Source organism: Colossoma macropomum, unplaced genomic scaffold (genome assembly GCF_904425465.1).
Source record: "Colossoma macropomum unplaced genomic scaffold, Colossoma_macropomum, whole genome shotgun sequence".
Classification (NCBI taxonomy): domain Eukaryota; kingdom Metazoa; phylum Chordata; class Actinopteri; order Characiformes; family Serrasalmidae; genus Colossoma; species Colossoma macropomum.
The window spans coordinates 5,005,264-5,018,667 of record NW_023494795.1 but is presented as its reverse complement, the minus strand read 5'-3'; the positions used below and the strand labels follow the sequence as shown (position 1 = coordinate 5,018,667).

At 40.7% G+C, this 13,404-nt stretch overlaps 1 protein-coding gene across 1 annotated transcript in view; it reads left to right on the top strand.

The window, feature by feature from the left end:
• The window catches only part of rps6kc1 (ribosomal protein S6 kinase polypeptide 1), a 55,775-nt gene that overhangs the window by 14,929 nt on the left and 27,442 nt on the right, over positions 1-13,404 (top strand). Inside the window, 7 exon segments of the mRNA XM_036581259.1 lie at positions 270-363; positions 2,134-2,193; positions 3,018-3,344; positions 10,000-10,124; positions 10,238-10,330; positions 11,223-11,270; positions 12,883-13,015. Of these exon segments, the coding sequence (XP_036437152.1) occupies positions 270-363; positions 2,134-2,193; positions 3,018-3,344; positions 10,000-10,124; positions 10,238-10,330; positions 11,223-11,270; positions 12,883-13,015 (880 nt within the window).

The following is a 13,404-nucleotide window of genomic DNA, read 5'->3' as shown; positions in this document are numbered from 1 at the left end:
TACAAAGAGCAGTTCTTTAAGAAAGCGCCCTCGTGTACACTCAGTCAGCGAGAATCCTCCTCGGTACACACGCATGGTTTCTCTGAGTCTCTCTCACACACACACATAAGCGCGCACACACACACGCTGGGTCTCCTTCACTTCCTGCATTCTGGTTTCTGTTGCTGTCACTGTCTGCTATGTGTTCTCCCTGTCTTTAACTGATTTCTCAGTGGCACTGGCCAGGACTTTAATGGCTTTGTTTGTTTGTTTGTTTCTTTCTTTGTTAGGACGGTGAGGTACAGGACGGTTCTGAGCTCATCGGGCCGGCGGAGCCTTTCTCCGACTTCTTGGCCGACAGCTTATCAGACAGCAGCTCTGAAGGTGTGTACGTGTGGCTTTAGTGCAGTGCTCTGATGTTGTCACTACTGGCCATATAGTGCCCATTCTGCTCTGCTTCAAAAGGAAAAGTGGCCAGCAGAGGGCACTCTTACACCAGCGTCCACTCCTTATTGCACCACTTATATCAACATTGCTGTAGGAGACTTTTGCTTTCAGATTAGATATGGAGGGTAGTGGAGCTTCTTGACCGTATCTTTGCTGTAAGTTTTAGTTTACAGTATTCATATCATTTGTGTTGTGAACGGTGTTAGTGGTCAGAAAAGTTCTTCGTAATTGGATTTCTGACCAATTAAGCACCATGACACTTGAAGACAGTTTCACTACACACAGTATATATCACGATTTCTGTCTGTAGTACCAGCAAAGCAGTAATACCAAAAAGCTATAAAAAACCACGATCACAATTATTTATTTTTTTATTCTCTGCTTGGCAAAATAAATTTAAGAAGGAACAAAGTAAAAATGAGTTAGTAGAAATAAAATAATAGGTGTACTGAGCTGAAATTCAGTCAGCTACTTGTTACTATGCAGTGTAGGCAGTTACTATACAGTAGTTAGTTTCCACAACTGATTAGTTCAAAAGCATTCTGCGTTTTTTTCATCATAACTGTATCATTCTGGACACCGGTCACTAAATATCGACTCACTTTAGTCTTCAAAATGTTGTTATAAGGAGTGTTTCAGTCTGGTCTACTTTATAGATGAGGTGAAGTATAAGGCGGCCAATCAGAACAGAGCTCATCTACATATATCAGTCTTAAAGACACATCAACAAAACACATCCTGTTTAATGCTAACTTATTAAGGCTGCAAAACAGTCACGTAAACGTAAATGACATGGTACATACAAATCATATGAAACATATGAAAAAAAGATACACAGTACTTCAAGAACTCTTCATGATACATGATGGACATCTGATCCGTTGGAACAGTAAGAACTAGTTGTGCCACATTTAAAACAAATACTATCAGAAACTGGAAATACAATGATTTGTTTGTATTAAAATGATGATGTTTATTGTTATTGTGATAAATTACATCACAATATGATTTTTGAGCATATCATGGAAATGGTCAGTTCATTAAAAACACTTCCCCAAAAAGCATGTTTGATTAGTGGGATAGTATTTGATAGCATTATTTACGTGTGGCACTACTTTGACTTTTCCAATCTACCAGATTTCAGGAAAAAGTCATATATATCATAACTTGACTTTTATTGACCTCAGACAGCAAAATATACAAGAGAAGTCTAGGATATGGGCCCTTTAAGGTATGCTTGATACTGTGGTAGTTACCCTCATTTCTATGGCTCTTAAAGACACATTGTGCATTGATTTACTTGGATGTTATATTTAATGGATGTTAGATTTAATGATGTTATATTCCCAACACCTACTAACAAACGAGTCAGACTACTCCCTTATATTTCAGAGCGTACAATTAATGCGATGAAATCGGTCACTTAGTTAAGTGGTATCAGCTCTGCTCCTGCTATTACTCACCTGATACAGCTTATGAGGTGATTATCCTGCCCTTTGTGTGTTGAAGTAGGTATATTAGAGATATTAGAGGTATATAAAGAAGGAAAGCACTTAAAGGTGATTGAGGTGCTCCAGGACCAGGATTCAGAACTGCTGAGTTTGTAGAAGTGTTATGTCTCCCCTTTTGAATACCAACACTGTCTTTTGCACTCGGCTCCTTTTTAAGCTCTCTCAAACTTTCTTTTTCACTTTCTCATCTGTGCAGTTCACAAGGACATTGGTGGAGTGGATGATTTGACAGTAACCAGTCAGTCCGAGTATGGAGGTGAGTGTGGAACCACTGCAGTGAAGCGACGTTCATGTATGTTTTAAAGGGCCCATATAGAAATCTGACTTTTTCTTTCCTTTTAAATATAATAATTAAATAAAGTCCATATATAGAAACTTCAGTTAAAAAAACAGCTCATTCTCAAATTCAGATTTTTTATGATGTCACAAAAATCAGCATATTTACATATTTCTGCCTTTTCAGGCTACAGCAGTGTAGCCCTGCCTATTCGGGCTGAAGTTATTAGCCCAGACTGCTTTTTTAAGATGACACAATACAGGGCAGCCAATCAAAATGCAGCTAAGTTACATATCAGTCTTAAAGGGACAGTGACAAAAACAGCCTGTTTAATGCTAAGGAGTAAAGAGAGGGTGGAAAATCACCATGTAGAAATGAGTTATGACTATTTTTGATTCATAAAACAACTCAAACTTTGTAAGTGGACCTCAGGAAGAAACAAAAAATGCAAAAAAGTGTCACTTTAACTAAAGAATTTTTAAATGATGATGTGAAAAAAGTTATTGCTGCTCATGTTGGGCTGAACGGCCACATCTTAGCGGAGTTACACATGAAAATATATTGAACAAAAACATTTCAGTGCTATTCATTTAAAATGGCTATATTTTTAAATAGCTGAACTAGTTGAAATGCCCATTCTTATCATTTTCAGCCAATCCTAGGCCACATGGATGCCCTCTCCGTTTGCTCTGTAGAGCAGTGGTGAAGATATGCTGCAAAAACACTACTATAAATGTGCTTATTAGTCACACTGAAGCTCTTTTGTGGTGTACCACTCTATATATATCCACTGTCTTTTTCAGGGCCGTCCAGTGACAGCGATTTAATTTCTCTGCTGGTTGATGGAGACTCCCTAGCTGAGCTGGACGATGGAATGGCCTCAGGTGGAAGTTCTCCAAACCACCCAGCAGGGGGCAGCAGGCGGGACGTGTCCCCCAGCAAGCCAGAGCTAGAGCCTGGCTGGGCCGGCAGGGCAGCGCTGTTCCCCTCCAGCCTCCGCAAGAAGGATTATCTGGAGAAAGCGAGCGAGCAGATCGGATTGGCCGTCCAGAAAGAGGTGGAGCAGGACTTCGCTGCTGCGTTTTCTTACTACCGCAGCGGAGTGGATCTACTACTGCAGGGAGTCCAAGGTATATACACACACGGGTTTGTTTTTATACCTTTTCAAGACATTGGGTCACATGTGTGTCCAATATATATGATGTGCAAGTAGCTGTATGTAACTATGTCCTGTATGCGTTGTATACAGTACTGTCACCTAAGCATGTTGTTTGAACTTTGCATCTGTCAAGAAGTGTTGCCAGTAAAATTTAATAACAGTTAAAAGTAACAAGAATTTTGTATTTTGATCATAGTAGTTGATAACTAGCTAGTTCGAGGAACAAAATGTGGTTCCAGATTTCTCCTGGACACCCCAAGCCATCACATCGATTTCTTAAAGGACCCATAACATGCAAAACTGAATTTTCCTCACTTTTTTGGTATAGAAGACTTTGACGTAGTGTATAAACATCGCTAAAGCTGTGAAATTTCCCCAGTCCATATGTAGAAATACCCTGTATTAAATAGGGCTGATTTGATAGTCGAATAATCTATCGATTACTGAAATGAATAATTGATTATTCGGATCACGAATCACTATGAATCATTACCAAATAACTCTTATGTAGCTATTAGCTTTGAAGACAATAAGGATGAATAACATTCAAGAATTCACTGTGCAAAGTAGCAGCAATAAAATATAACCAAACTAAATCAGTTTTCCTTTAATCAAGTGAATAAAAAAAAATATGTAAATTTAAAATTTAAACAGTGCAGTCTGTGCTTTGTGCATTCTGCTGTCTGTCTACACTCTGTTGTAACTAAATTCTACAATCACAGGTCTTTATTGAAACGGAGGAAAGTCGGTGTTCCTGTGAGAGGCCGGATCTCTCTGTGCTCCTGTGAGAGGCCGGATCTCCTCTGAGAGCAGATATTCCGCTGCAGGGAAGATGCGCTCTCACGGGGCGGATGAGAAAGCGGCGAACGTTTGTGACAAACTTCTCTATGAACAGTTAAATGAACGATTTCGTGCAAACACTTAATTTCAGCGGTAACCGTTCGTTCAGCTGCCCTGTATGTTCACGGAGAACTAACTCCTGTTTGTGAGTGGTGGAAAACTTTCATGGAAAACTTTCGTGGAAAACAGAAAACAGTTCGCAAACGTTCTGTGTTTGCTGAATTTGAACTCACCGGTAGCCTCGACGTTAAGACAACGATGCAGTGTTTAAAACTGTAAACGTTTATCTGAAAGTGAGCAGGGTCTCTGTGAATAATAGTTAGTTGCTTCTCTGTTCCAACTTCATTAACGGTTCAAGAGAACACGCAAATATTATTTCGGAATAGAAAATGTTACATTTCAGCTCAGAACATGAAGTAGGACAGCTTTTAACATTAACATTAGCTAACCAGCTCGCTAGCACAGCTGTCGCCGTGTCCCAAACCACACACTTCTGTACCTCACACACTACACTAATGAGTGCACTTCCAATGGTGTATGTCAGGGGTGTTTAATTAAAATTCAGTAAATTTCCTCAAGCAAAGGTCCAGAACATCATAATGTCTAACCTGCATCATGGCTCAGTGCAACACTCACTCGAGTCTCAGTGCTCATCGTAAGGCACAGATCTGATTGGCTGAGTAGCGCCACGTGTGGTATTTACAATGCATGCGATTGGTCTGGGAGTTTCCCGGGCCACTAAAACGGTACCATAATGACTAGAAATAATACGCCGATTAAAATAGGACCACCCCCTCGAAATGAAATCATTCTCCATAGTTTATCAGTTGTAGGTCCAGGTACGTATAGGACAGCGTCTGGATCTGGACTCGGACCGGATCCGCCTATTAGTGACCTCTGGTATATGTGCTATTTTTACACACTATTTAGTGTGCTAGTATGCAGTTTGGGACCAGGTGTATCTTAGATGAATCTTCTTTACCCAGTGAACTTCAATGAGAGATACAAATGGCACAACTGACAACCTTTTTTTTCGGAGTTTAGTGTGAGGTGCTGCCACACTTTTGATGATTTTGTTCTTGAGACTGACATCGCGCTTTTGTTAGCTACTCTCCAGTAAGCGATGATGTCAAAACATTCCTGGTGAGCGCGAGAAACACGCGTAACGACGTCACCAACTCATCGACTATCAAATTAGTTGGCAACTAATTTGGTCGTCGAGTTTAGTCGACTAAGTTGAATAATCGCTGCACCCCTTGTTTTAAATTCCTTGTTTCGGTGATGTCACAAAAACCAATAAGTTTACATTCACCGACTAGTCATAACATTATGACCACCTCCTTGTTTCTACGCTCATTGTCCATTTTATCAGCTCCACTTACTATATAGGTGCACTTTGTAGTTCTACAGTTACAGACTGTAGTCCATCTGTTTCTCTGATACTTTGTTAGCCCCCTTTTACCCTGTTCTTCAGTGGTCAGGACCCCCATGGACCCTCACAGAGCAGGTACTATTTGGGTGGTGGATCATTCTCAGCACTGCAGTAACACTGACGTGGTGGTGGTGTGTTAGTGTGTGTTGTGCTGGTGCGAGTGGATCAGACACAGCAGTGCTGCTGGAGTTTTTAAACACATCAGTGTCACTGCTGGACTGAGAATAGTCCACCAACCAAAGATACTCATCCAACAGCGTCCTGTGGGCAGCGTCCTGTGGGCAGCGTCCTGTGACCACTGATGAAGGACTAGAGGATGACCAACACAAACTGTGCAGCAGCAGATGAGCTATCGTCTCTGACTTTACATCTACATGGTGGACTGACAAGGTAGGAGTGTCTAATAGAGTGGACAGTGAGTGGACACAGTGTTTAAAAACCCCAGCAGCACTGCTGTGTCTGATCCACTCGTACCAGCACAACCTATAGTAACACACCACCACCAGTGTTACTGCAGTGCTGAGAATGATCCACCACCCAAATAGTACCTGCTCTGTGAGGGTCCATGGGGTCCTGACCACTGAAGAACAGGGTAAAAGGGGGCTAACAAAGTATGCAGAGAAACAGATGGACTACAGTCTGTAACTGTAGAACTACAAAGTGCACCTATACAGTAAGTGGAGCTGATAAAATGGACAATGAGCATAGAAACAAGGAGGTGGTCATAATGTTATGCCTGATCGGTGTATATCCCACAGCCATTTAGCCCCACCCATTCACATTGAAGTTATAAGGAGTGGGCAGAGGGTGGAGCTAAACTGCTGTAGTCTGAATAGGTGGATAAATGTATATGTATTGGTTTTCATGACATCACTAAAACAATGAATTTAAAACAATTTGTGAACTTGGGGCTGAAAGGTTCCTTTTTGAATCTTGTTTACAATGTAAATGTTTACATACTCAAACTTTTTTTTTTCCCCAAAATAAATAAGAAAAATGAGTTTTTGTACGATATGGGCCCTTTAACAAAAATCATTGTGTGTTTAGGCCGCTGGGGTGGTGCTCTAGCTGGCATTAAACGCTGCCTGATGGCTTCTCTGGCATCGCTCTCGCACCTTATTGTTCTTAAACCAGCGCTGCGCTGTGTTTACCTGGCGCGATCTGAATGCTTCGGCTTGTTTGTTTGCGCTTGTTTACTCGTTAATGTGTTTGTGTTTGTTTACGGGTGTGCGGCGGCTCCTGGTGAGCGGAGGTGAGCGAGAGCGGAGTTATTACAGATGATAAAACAGCCGAAGGCCGCCGTCGCCGTGCAGCTAAACCCTGCAGGGCTGCTTTTGTGAATGGTTTCGGCTGCAGCTTTTAATACCTGCCAGGCCTCTTTAGCTCTGTGTGTAGCAGAAAGCGAGACAATGGAGGGAGAAAAGGAGGAATACGAGAGCGTTCTGCTGCCATTCGTTCTCCTTTGTTTTGAATGTACTCTCATTGCTGAAACTGTTGTCGGATTGAGAGTCTTTTAAAGCAGGAGTTTGGCCACAAATCAGATTTACAGGTTTTTCTCATTACCTGTGGAGCAGCCAGTCAGCGAAGCCCTGATTGATTTCCGAAAGTTCCCTTTTTTGGTTTTGCACTGGAGGCTAAAGTAGCTAACAAGTATTGGAAACGTATGCCTGAGCCAATTAGCTCTGTATTCCTCCTTTTCTCCCTCCATTGTCTTATTTTCTGCTACACATGGAGCTAAAGAGGCCTGGCAGCTATTAGAAGCTCCAGCTGTCTATTAAAATGCTGCTAAACTATAAACTGGCTGCTGCAACTGTTTTTACCTATGTAAGATGCTTTTGTCCATTTTTTTTTTTTGGTAAATAATAGTATGACGTAAGCGTACACAACACCGTGTAGCGTCATACCCACTGCATACTTAAATCATCGCACTCTTGCCTCAAACCGTGTTGAATTGTTGAAGGAGAATTCCAACCATTTTTCCAATTTTCTACATTATTAAGTTTTTAGGATATAAACAAAGTCGTTCAGAGTGGTTTGGTGTGAAATGCTTTGCTCTAGAGAAACTTACCAAGTCAAAATTGTTCACATTGGTGGTGATGGGAAGCGTTTAATGTCTCGAAAGGCTCCCTCACAGAGTTTGCATAAATGGTTATGAATGGACTGCCTGATGCCTGAGACTGTTTTATGATAGTTTTGAGAAGATTTTGGCCTACAGTGTTATTATTAAAACACACTCACAGCAGAGAAGGTACCCACTGTTATTGTATAGCAGAGAGGTACATGCTGTGCGTTCTAAGGCAAAATAGTACCCAAAAAAAACATTTTATTCAGATTTAACAACATTTTAGCTTCATCATTGTCATTACACATGAAAACCCAGAGGACGTGTGGGTTCACTGGTCATTTTGGCTGTGTTTACATTGTGGATATTGTTACCTCTGGTTCCTGTCGCCACTATTGCAAAGAAAATCTGGCAGTAAGTTTGTCTACAGTGTAGGCCTGGGCGATATCTGAAAGGAATGAGTATGTTATTTTCTAGATAAAAAAATCATAATCACTGATTAGATGACATAACAGATACATACATTCTTCTGCAGCTTTGGCCTGCTTTCTGTTCTGTATGTACTTGTTTGAACATCAATGGTTTTAATCAAAAACTTTAATAAAACCACATAATAAATGATATAAAACTGAGGAACCCAACATCTTTTGAACACTGCTTAGCCTGCCGTTATAATAGACATTACTGCAAACATGCATTCATGAATCATTTTTGGTGCAGATTTAAGGCAATTTGCATGCTAATAGCGCTCCCTGCTGGAGAAACTTCACACTGCATGTGATTTTCAAAGCCGTGTCTACATGCTTCACATATTAAAAAACAAGGCATTTTCATAATTGAGCTAACTAACCACCGGTGCACTGAGACTGGACTGAAAATACTGCAAATTTTAGCGAGACAGTGGGTAATTTACTGTATCGTAGCCTTTAAAAGTCCCCTCTACAACTCAGTGTTTTAACAGTAAAAGTGAAGAAAACATTATGCGCATATATTATGGAATATTATTAATTACCTGTTTCTGATCCTGTTTCCCGACTGTAGACGGGTACCAGAGGAACTTTTTTTCGCTCCTCTGCAGTAAAACCCAGTCTCTTTAAAGCAAGCTGAAGTTTTAAAGCACAACAGCATTTATTTTCAGTTTTGTTCACTCATTATACGCTTAATGTAAAGCAAAAAAGAAGTAGAAAGTGAAGAGTTGTGTCGTAAAGCTAGTCTCACAGTGCACAGCAGAGAGAACAAACAGGCAGCTTCTTAACAAACCTCTCTCACTCTCACTCTCTAACTCACTCTCACTCTCTAACTCACTTTTGGGGCACACGCCTGCGCACCTCTTAGAAAAACTTTCTTTTCTCAAAACGCTGATTATCGCCTTTTACACATCGTCATCGTGTTACCTGTCCACTATCGACGATATCCACTTACATCGCACTGTCGCCCAGGACGACAGTCTTAAATAAAAGGTGGTGCTTGCAGGGTTTTAGTAACGAAAAACAGTTCTATGAACACTCAAAGAGCGCTTTGCATGATTAAAGGATTCTTTGCATCATGAAAAGGTTCTTCAGACTGACGGAAAATGTGCTATAGATGGTTCTATGCAGAATCATTTTGAAAATGGTTCTATACAACACCCAAAAGGGTTCTTCTATTGTCACAGTGTCAAGCTTGTAACAGTAGAAGAACCCTTTTGGCTGCTGTGTAGAACCCTTTTCAAAAAGCCGCTTTTCTCGCATCTCCAGCAGGAAACTTTTCCTCGAAAGTGGAATAGTTTCTTGTAAAATGTCTCACAACGTTTGATTTTCTACGAGGCTGAAGTCGCTTCTCATTCGCCAGCTTCTTGTTCGAATTTTCAGGTTCCACCTTAAATTGTGCCTGGGGTGCCAGAATGTAGCTGCTGCACCATTTAAGCTGGAACAGGAAAATAAGAGCAAGAAGTTGGCGAATGAGAAGCGACTTCAGCCTCACGACTTCTTGTTTGACAGTTTCTTGCAGATTAAACGTATCAGGAAAACAGCTGGAGTGATTATAAACACAAATAAGTCCATTAATCTCCAAATTATCGATGTTCGTCGTACATCTCTCTCTTTTCCCTTTCGTTAGCTGGAAGCTAGGCGAGACTTTTATCTAGGTTGCTATTGGCGCGCCAGTCTCAGGGGTTAAAGGATGCATCAGCAGTTCTACATTAACTCCAGTGTTTAAGACCATTTGTTGTTAAAACTGTGTTAAAATGATCAGCAGAGCTTCATTTTACTGCAAAATCTTACTCACTCGTTTACTCTTGTGTGTCTGTATCAGGTGAGGTGAGTCCGAGCAGGAGAGAGGCTGTGAAGAGGAAGACAGCCGAGTATCTGATGCGCGCTGAGCTCATCTCCAACACGCACCTCAAAGACAGCATGGGACAGAGCTCCACTCAGAACCGGGTCAGCACCGGGTCATATTTTCTTATCGCAGCCCAGTATTATTAACTGTATTTACAATCAAATACATGTTTATAAATGTATGTTTATAACTCTCTCTCTGTCTCCCTCTGTAGGCACTGGCTGCTCAGTGTTGTAAGGGGTCGTGGGGTCAGCAGAGTCAGTCTGATGAACTTCACAACTACAGAGTGCTAGGGGTCATCGACAAGGTGAGCTCAGGCGCTCCTGAGGTCCTTCGGTCCTTTAATTATATGCTGGAAGCGTGTGTTTGTGTGTGAGAGAGAACTCATACTCTATTCATATTCATTTAGGCAGCACCTGTTCAGCTTTCAGCTTTCTCAAGGGGCTTTTACATACACACACACACACACACACACACACACACACACACACACAAACACACACATACACACACACTGAGCAATGAAGACATCTAAGAGTGCAGACGTGTCGCTGGTAGCTGAGAAGGACTGTGTTCTTTATTCTGTAAACATTTACTCTTTTATAGAGATTCAAATTTATGTTTATATATATTTTTGTATTTTCAGATTCCGATGTAAATCCATGCAGCTTTAGTTAGATTTTGTTGACAGTAGGATTTGGTTAAATTAAAATGTTTCCCTCTTAAATGCACCTAAATAACAAAAGAGATTGGAACTATTAAAACTGTTTACACAGTAGTGGAATATAGACAATTATATCAATACACTAAGTTTATTTTTATGCTATTTTTTTGTCCAGTATATTTAATTTGACCAAATTGTTTTTTGATTATAATTCATTCAGATGTTTGAATCGTTGTTTAGCCGACTTCAGATGTGCTTCTGAATTTTTACACCCCTAACGTTCTGTCATATGCAAACGTTTGAACATTTGATTTTCTAAATTGAAAATTTTACATTTAAAAACAGAGAACAAACTTAAATATGGGATGTTTTCTGACATCTTAATGCACAATTTCTGTTTCTTTGCTGGGTTTAACGTGTTGGAAAAAAAAAACATAAGATATAAATGTATCATAACTGTAGAGGATGTGTTGACTTATTTTCTCATAGAAAATCTACAAAATAAATAATTTAATTATTTGTTTGTTTATTGCAGGTGCTGCTGGTGATGGATAAGAGAACGCAGGAGATGTTTGTTCTGAAGGTGAGGGTGAATGTGTGGCTGTATTGCCGGCTCCATTCCGCTCCGTGCAGTTTCGTCTGTTAGACAGGCGCTGAGATTAGCCTTTGCGCTAAAAGCCTACCTGCATCTCCAACATGAGCGGTTTTGTGGTAATGACTCGGTGCCATGGACGTCGCTGCGTTTTGGCTGAAGCTGAAGAGACAGTTCTCTGCTGCAGTGGCAAGAGAGAGAGAGGGAGAGAGAGAGAGAGAGAGAGAGAGACACTTCTGTATTCAGTTTAATGTGTGTGATGCCATTATTTGTGGTCTCTTTGCTTGGACAGGCTCCAGATGTCTGCTGTTGGCATGGACACAGATGATGCCAATGTCACCACACACACCTCCTCATCTATCTGACTGATCACAGCCAGAGCTGTGTGTGTGTGTGTGTGTGTGTGTGTGTGTGTGTGTGTGTGTGTGGTGACATTGGCATCGTCTGCATCCATGCCAACAGCTAAGACAAATATGGGTGTTGATATGTGTAATGAGAGATCATTTGTTTATGAAGTATCAATAGGAGAAAAACACTTAGCTCAGTTCAACGTGATATAAAACCAGTTTTGTAGCAGATACAGTCATATGCTCAAATAAAAATACAAAATGTGCCATAAATTTTGCACAGGCCATGTTTTAGGTTTCATTCGTTTACCCAGTATGTTGAATTCAGCAGATAAATAGTAAATGTGTGTTAAAATGTGCAGAAGTGTGTTGTCTGTAGAGGATGTGGTCACTTATTTATTACTTAGAAAATCAGCAAAAACATGTCATTTGATCAGGGGTGCCCAAACTTTTGCATACATCAGTAAATGCGAAAAATGATCCTAATGTGCTCGGCCTGTGCAAGTTTATTTAGTATGTGGTAGTTTATGATGTGTCTGAAATGACGAACAGAGCTGCAGATGAGGCTAAGATCACAGAGAAAACAGGAATCAGGAACGATGTTGATGTTGTTCAAATCTTAATGCGGATAACTTTGAAAAACTGACTGTAAATGACTGTAAATAGGTAATTACAGTATATTATTCATACTTTCATAACTTCTCATTTTTCACAAAATATTAATAATGAGTGAAAAATATTTTTGTAAGAAATGTTTTATTCTACTTTATTCTACATCATAGTAATAATAATAATATTAATAATAATAAGAAGTCAAGGTTTATTTATGTAGCTCTTTTTACAACAGACGTTGTCACAAAGCAGCTTTACAGAAAAATTTGGGCCCGAGTCCCCATGAGCATCGCCTGTGGTGACAGTGGCAAGGAGAAAATCCCCAAGAGCAAGACGAAAAAACCTTGAGAGGAACCAAGACTCAGAAGGGGAGCCCATCCTCCTCTGGTCAACACCGGAAAGCAAACAATAACAGCAGAGAATGAGATTTGACCGTTAGTAAAACACACGGAAAAAGGGGAAAAGCAGGAGAAGCAGTGTCTATGATTAAAAATGCAGTAGTATCACCGGGAGGGTCGGGTGAGGTTCATACATGCGTTGCTCAGCAGAAAGCTCCATGATGGTCAGACTGGTCCAGGTATGTTTTTATCAGGTGTTGATAGAGGACACGACAGGCCTTCAATTTTTTCATGTTTGTTTTTCAGGGGCTGAGGAAGAGTAGCGAGTGTGGACGTGTGAAGAAGACGGTGGTCCCCCGGACCGTGCCCAACATGGTACGACTCAGGAAGTTCATCGTCTCCGAGGACTCCGTCTTCCTGTTACTGCAGTACGCTGAGGGTACGTCTCGCAAACACACTTAACCTTACGACTAGCAGACTGACTGTTTTCCCTTCTTCGGTTGCCTTCCATTGTCATTATTTGAAGTTTCATCTGTGCGACAGTTTATTTATTAATTAATTAATTTATTTATGAAACACTAGAAGCCGTGCCGCCCACTATGCTTCTCATAGTGCACTGCAGTCTTTCTCCTGCATCGCATGAACATTTACATGTACATTTGTACTGTTATCCAGAGCTATTTGATTTAATTGTGTTATAGAGGTAGGTTAATGAGGTGTTAGGAGTCTTGCCCAAGGACTTTTATTGGTGTAGCTTGGCCCGAGCAGGGACTTGAACCCCAGTCTGTTGTGTGGAGGGCAGCGCTGTTACCCTGCATCGATGTTTAT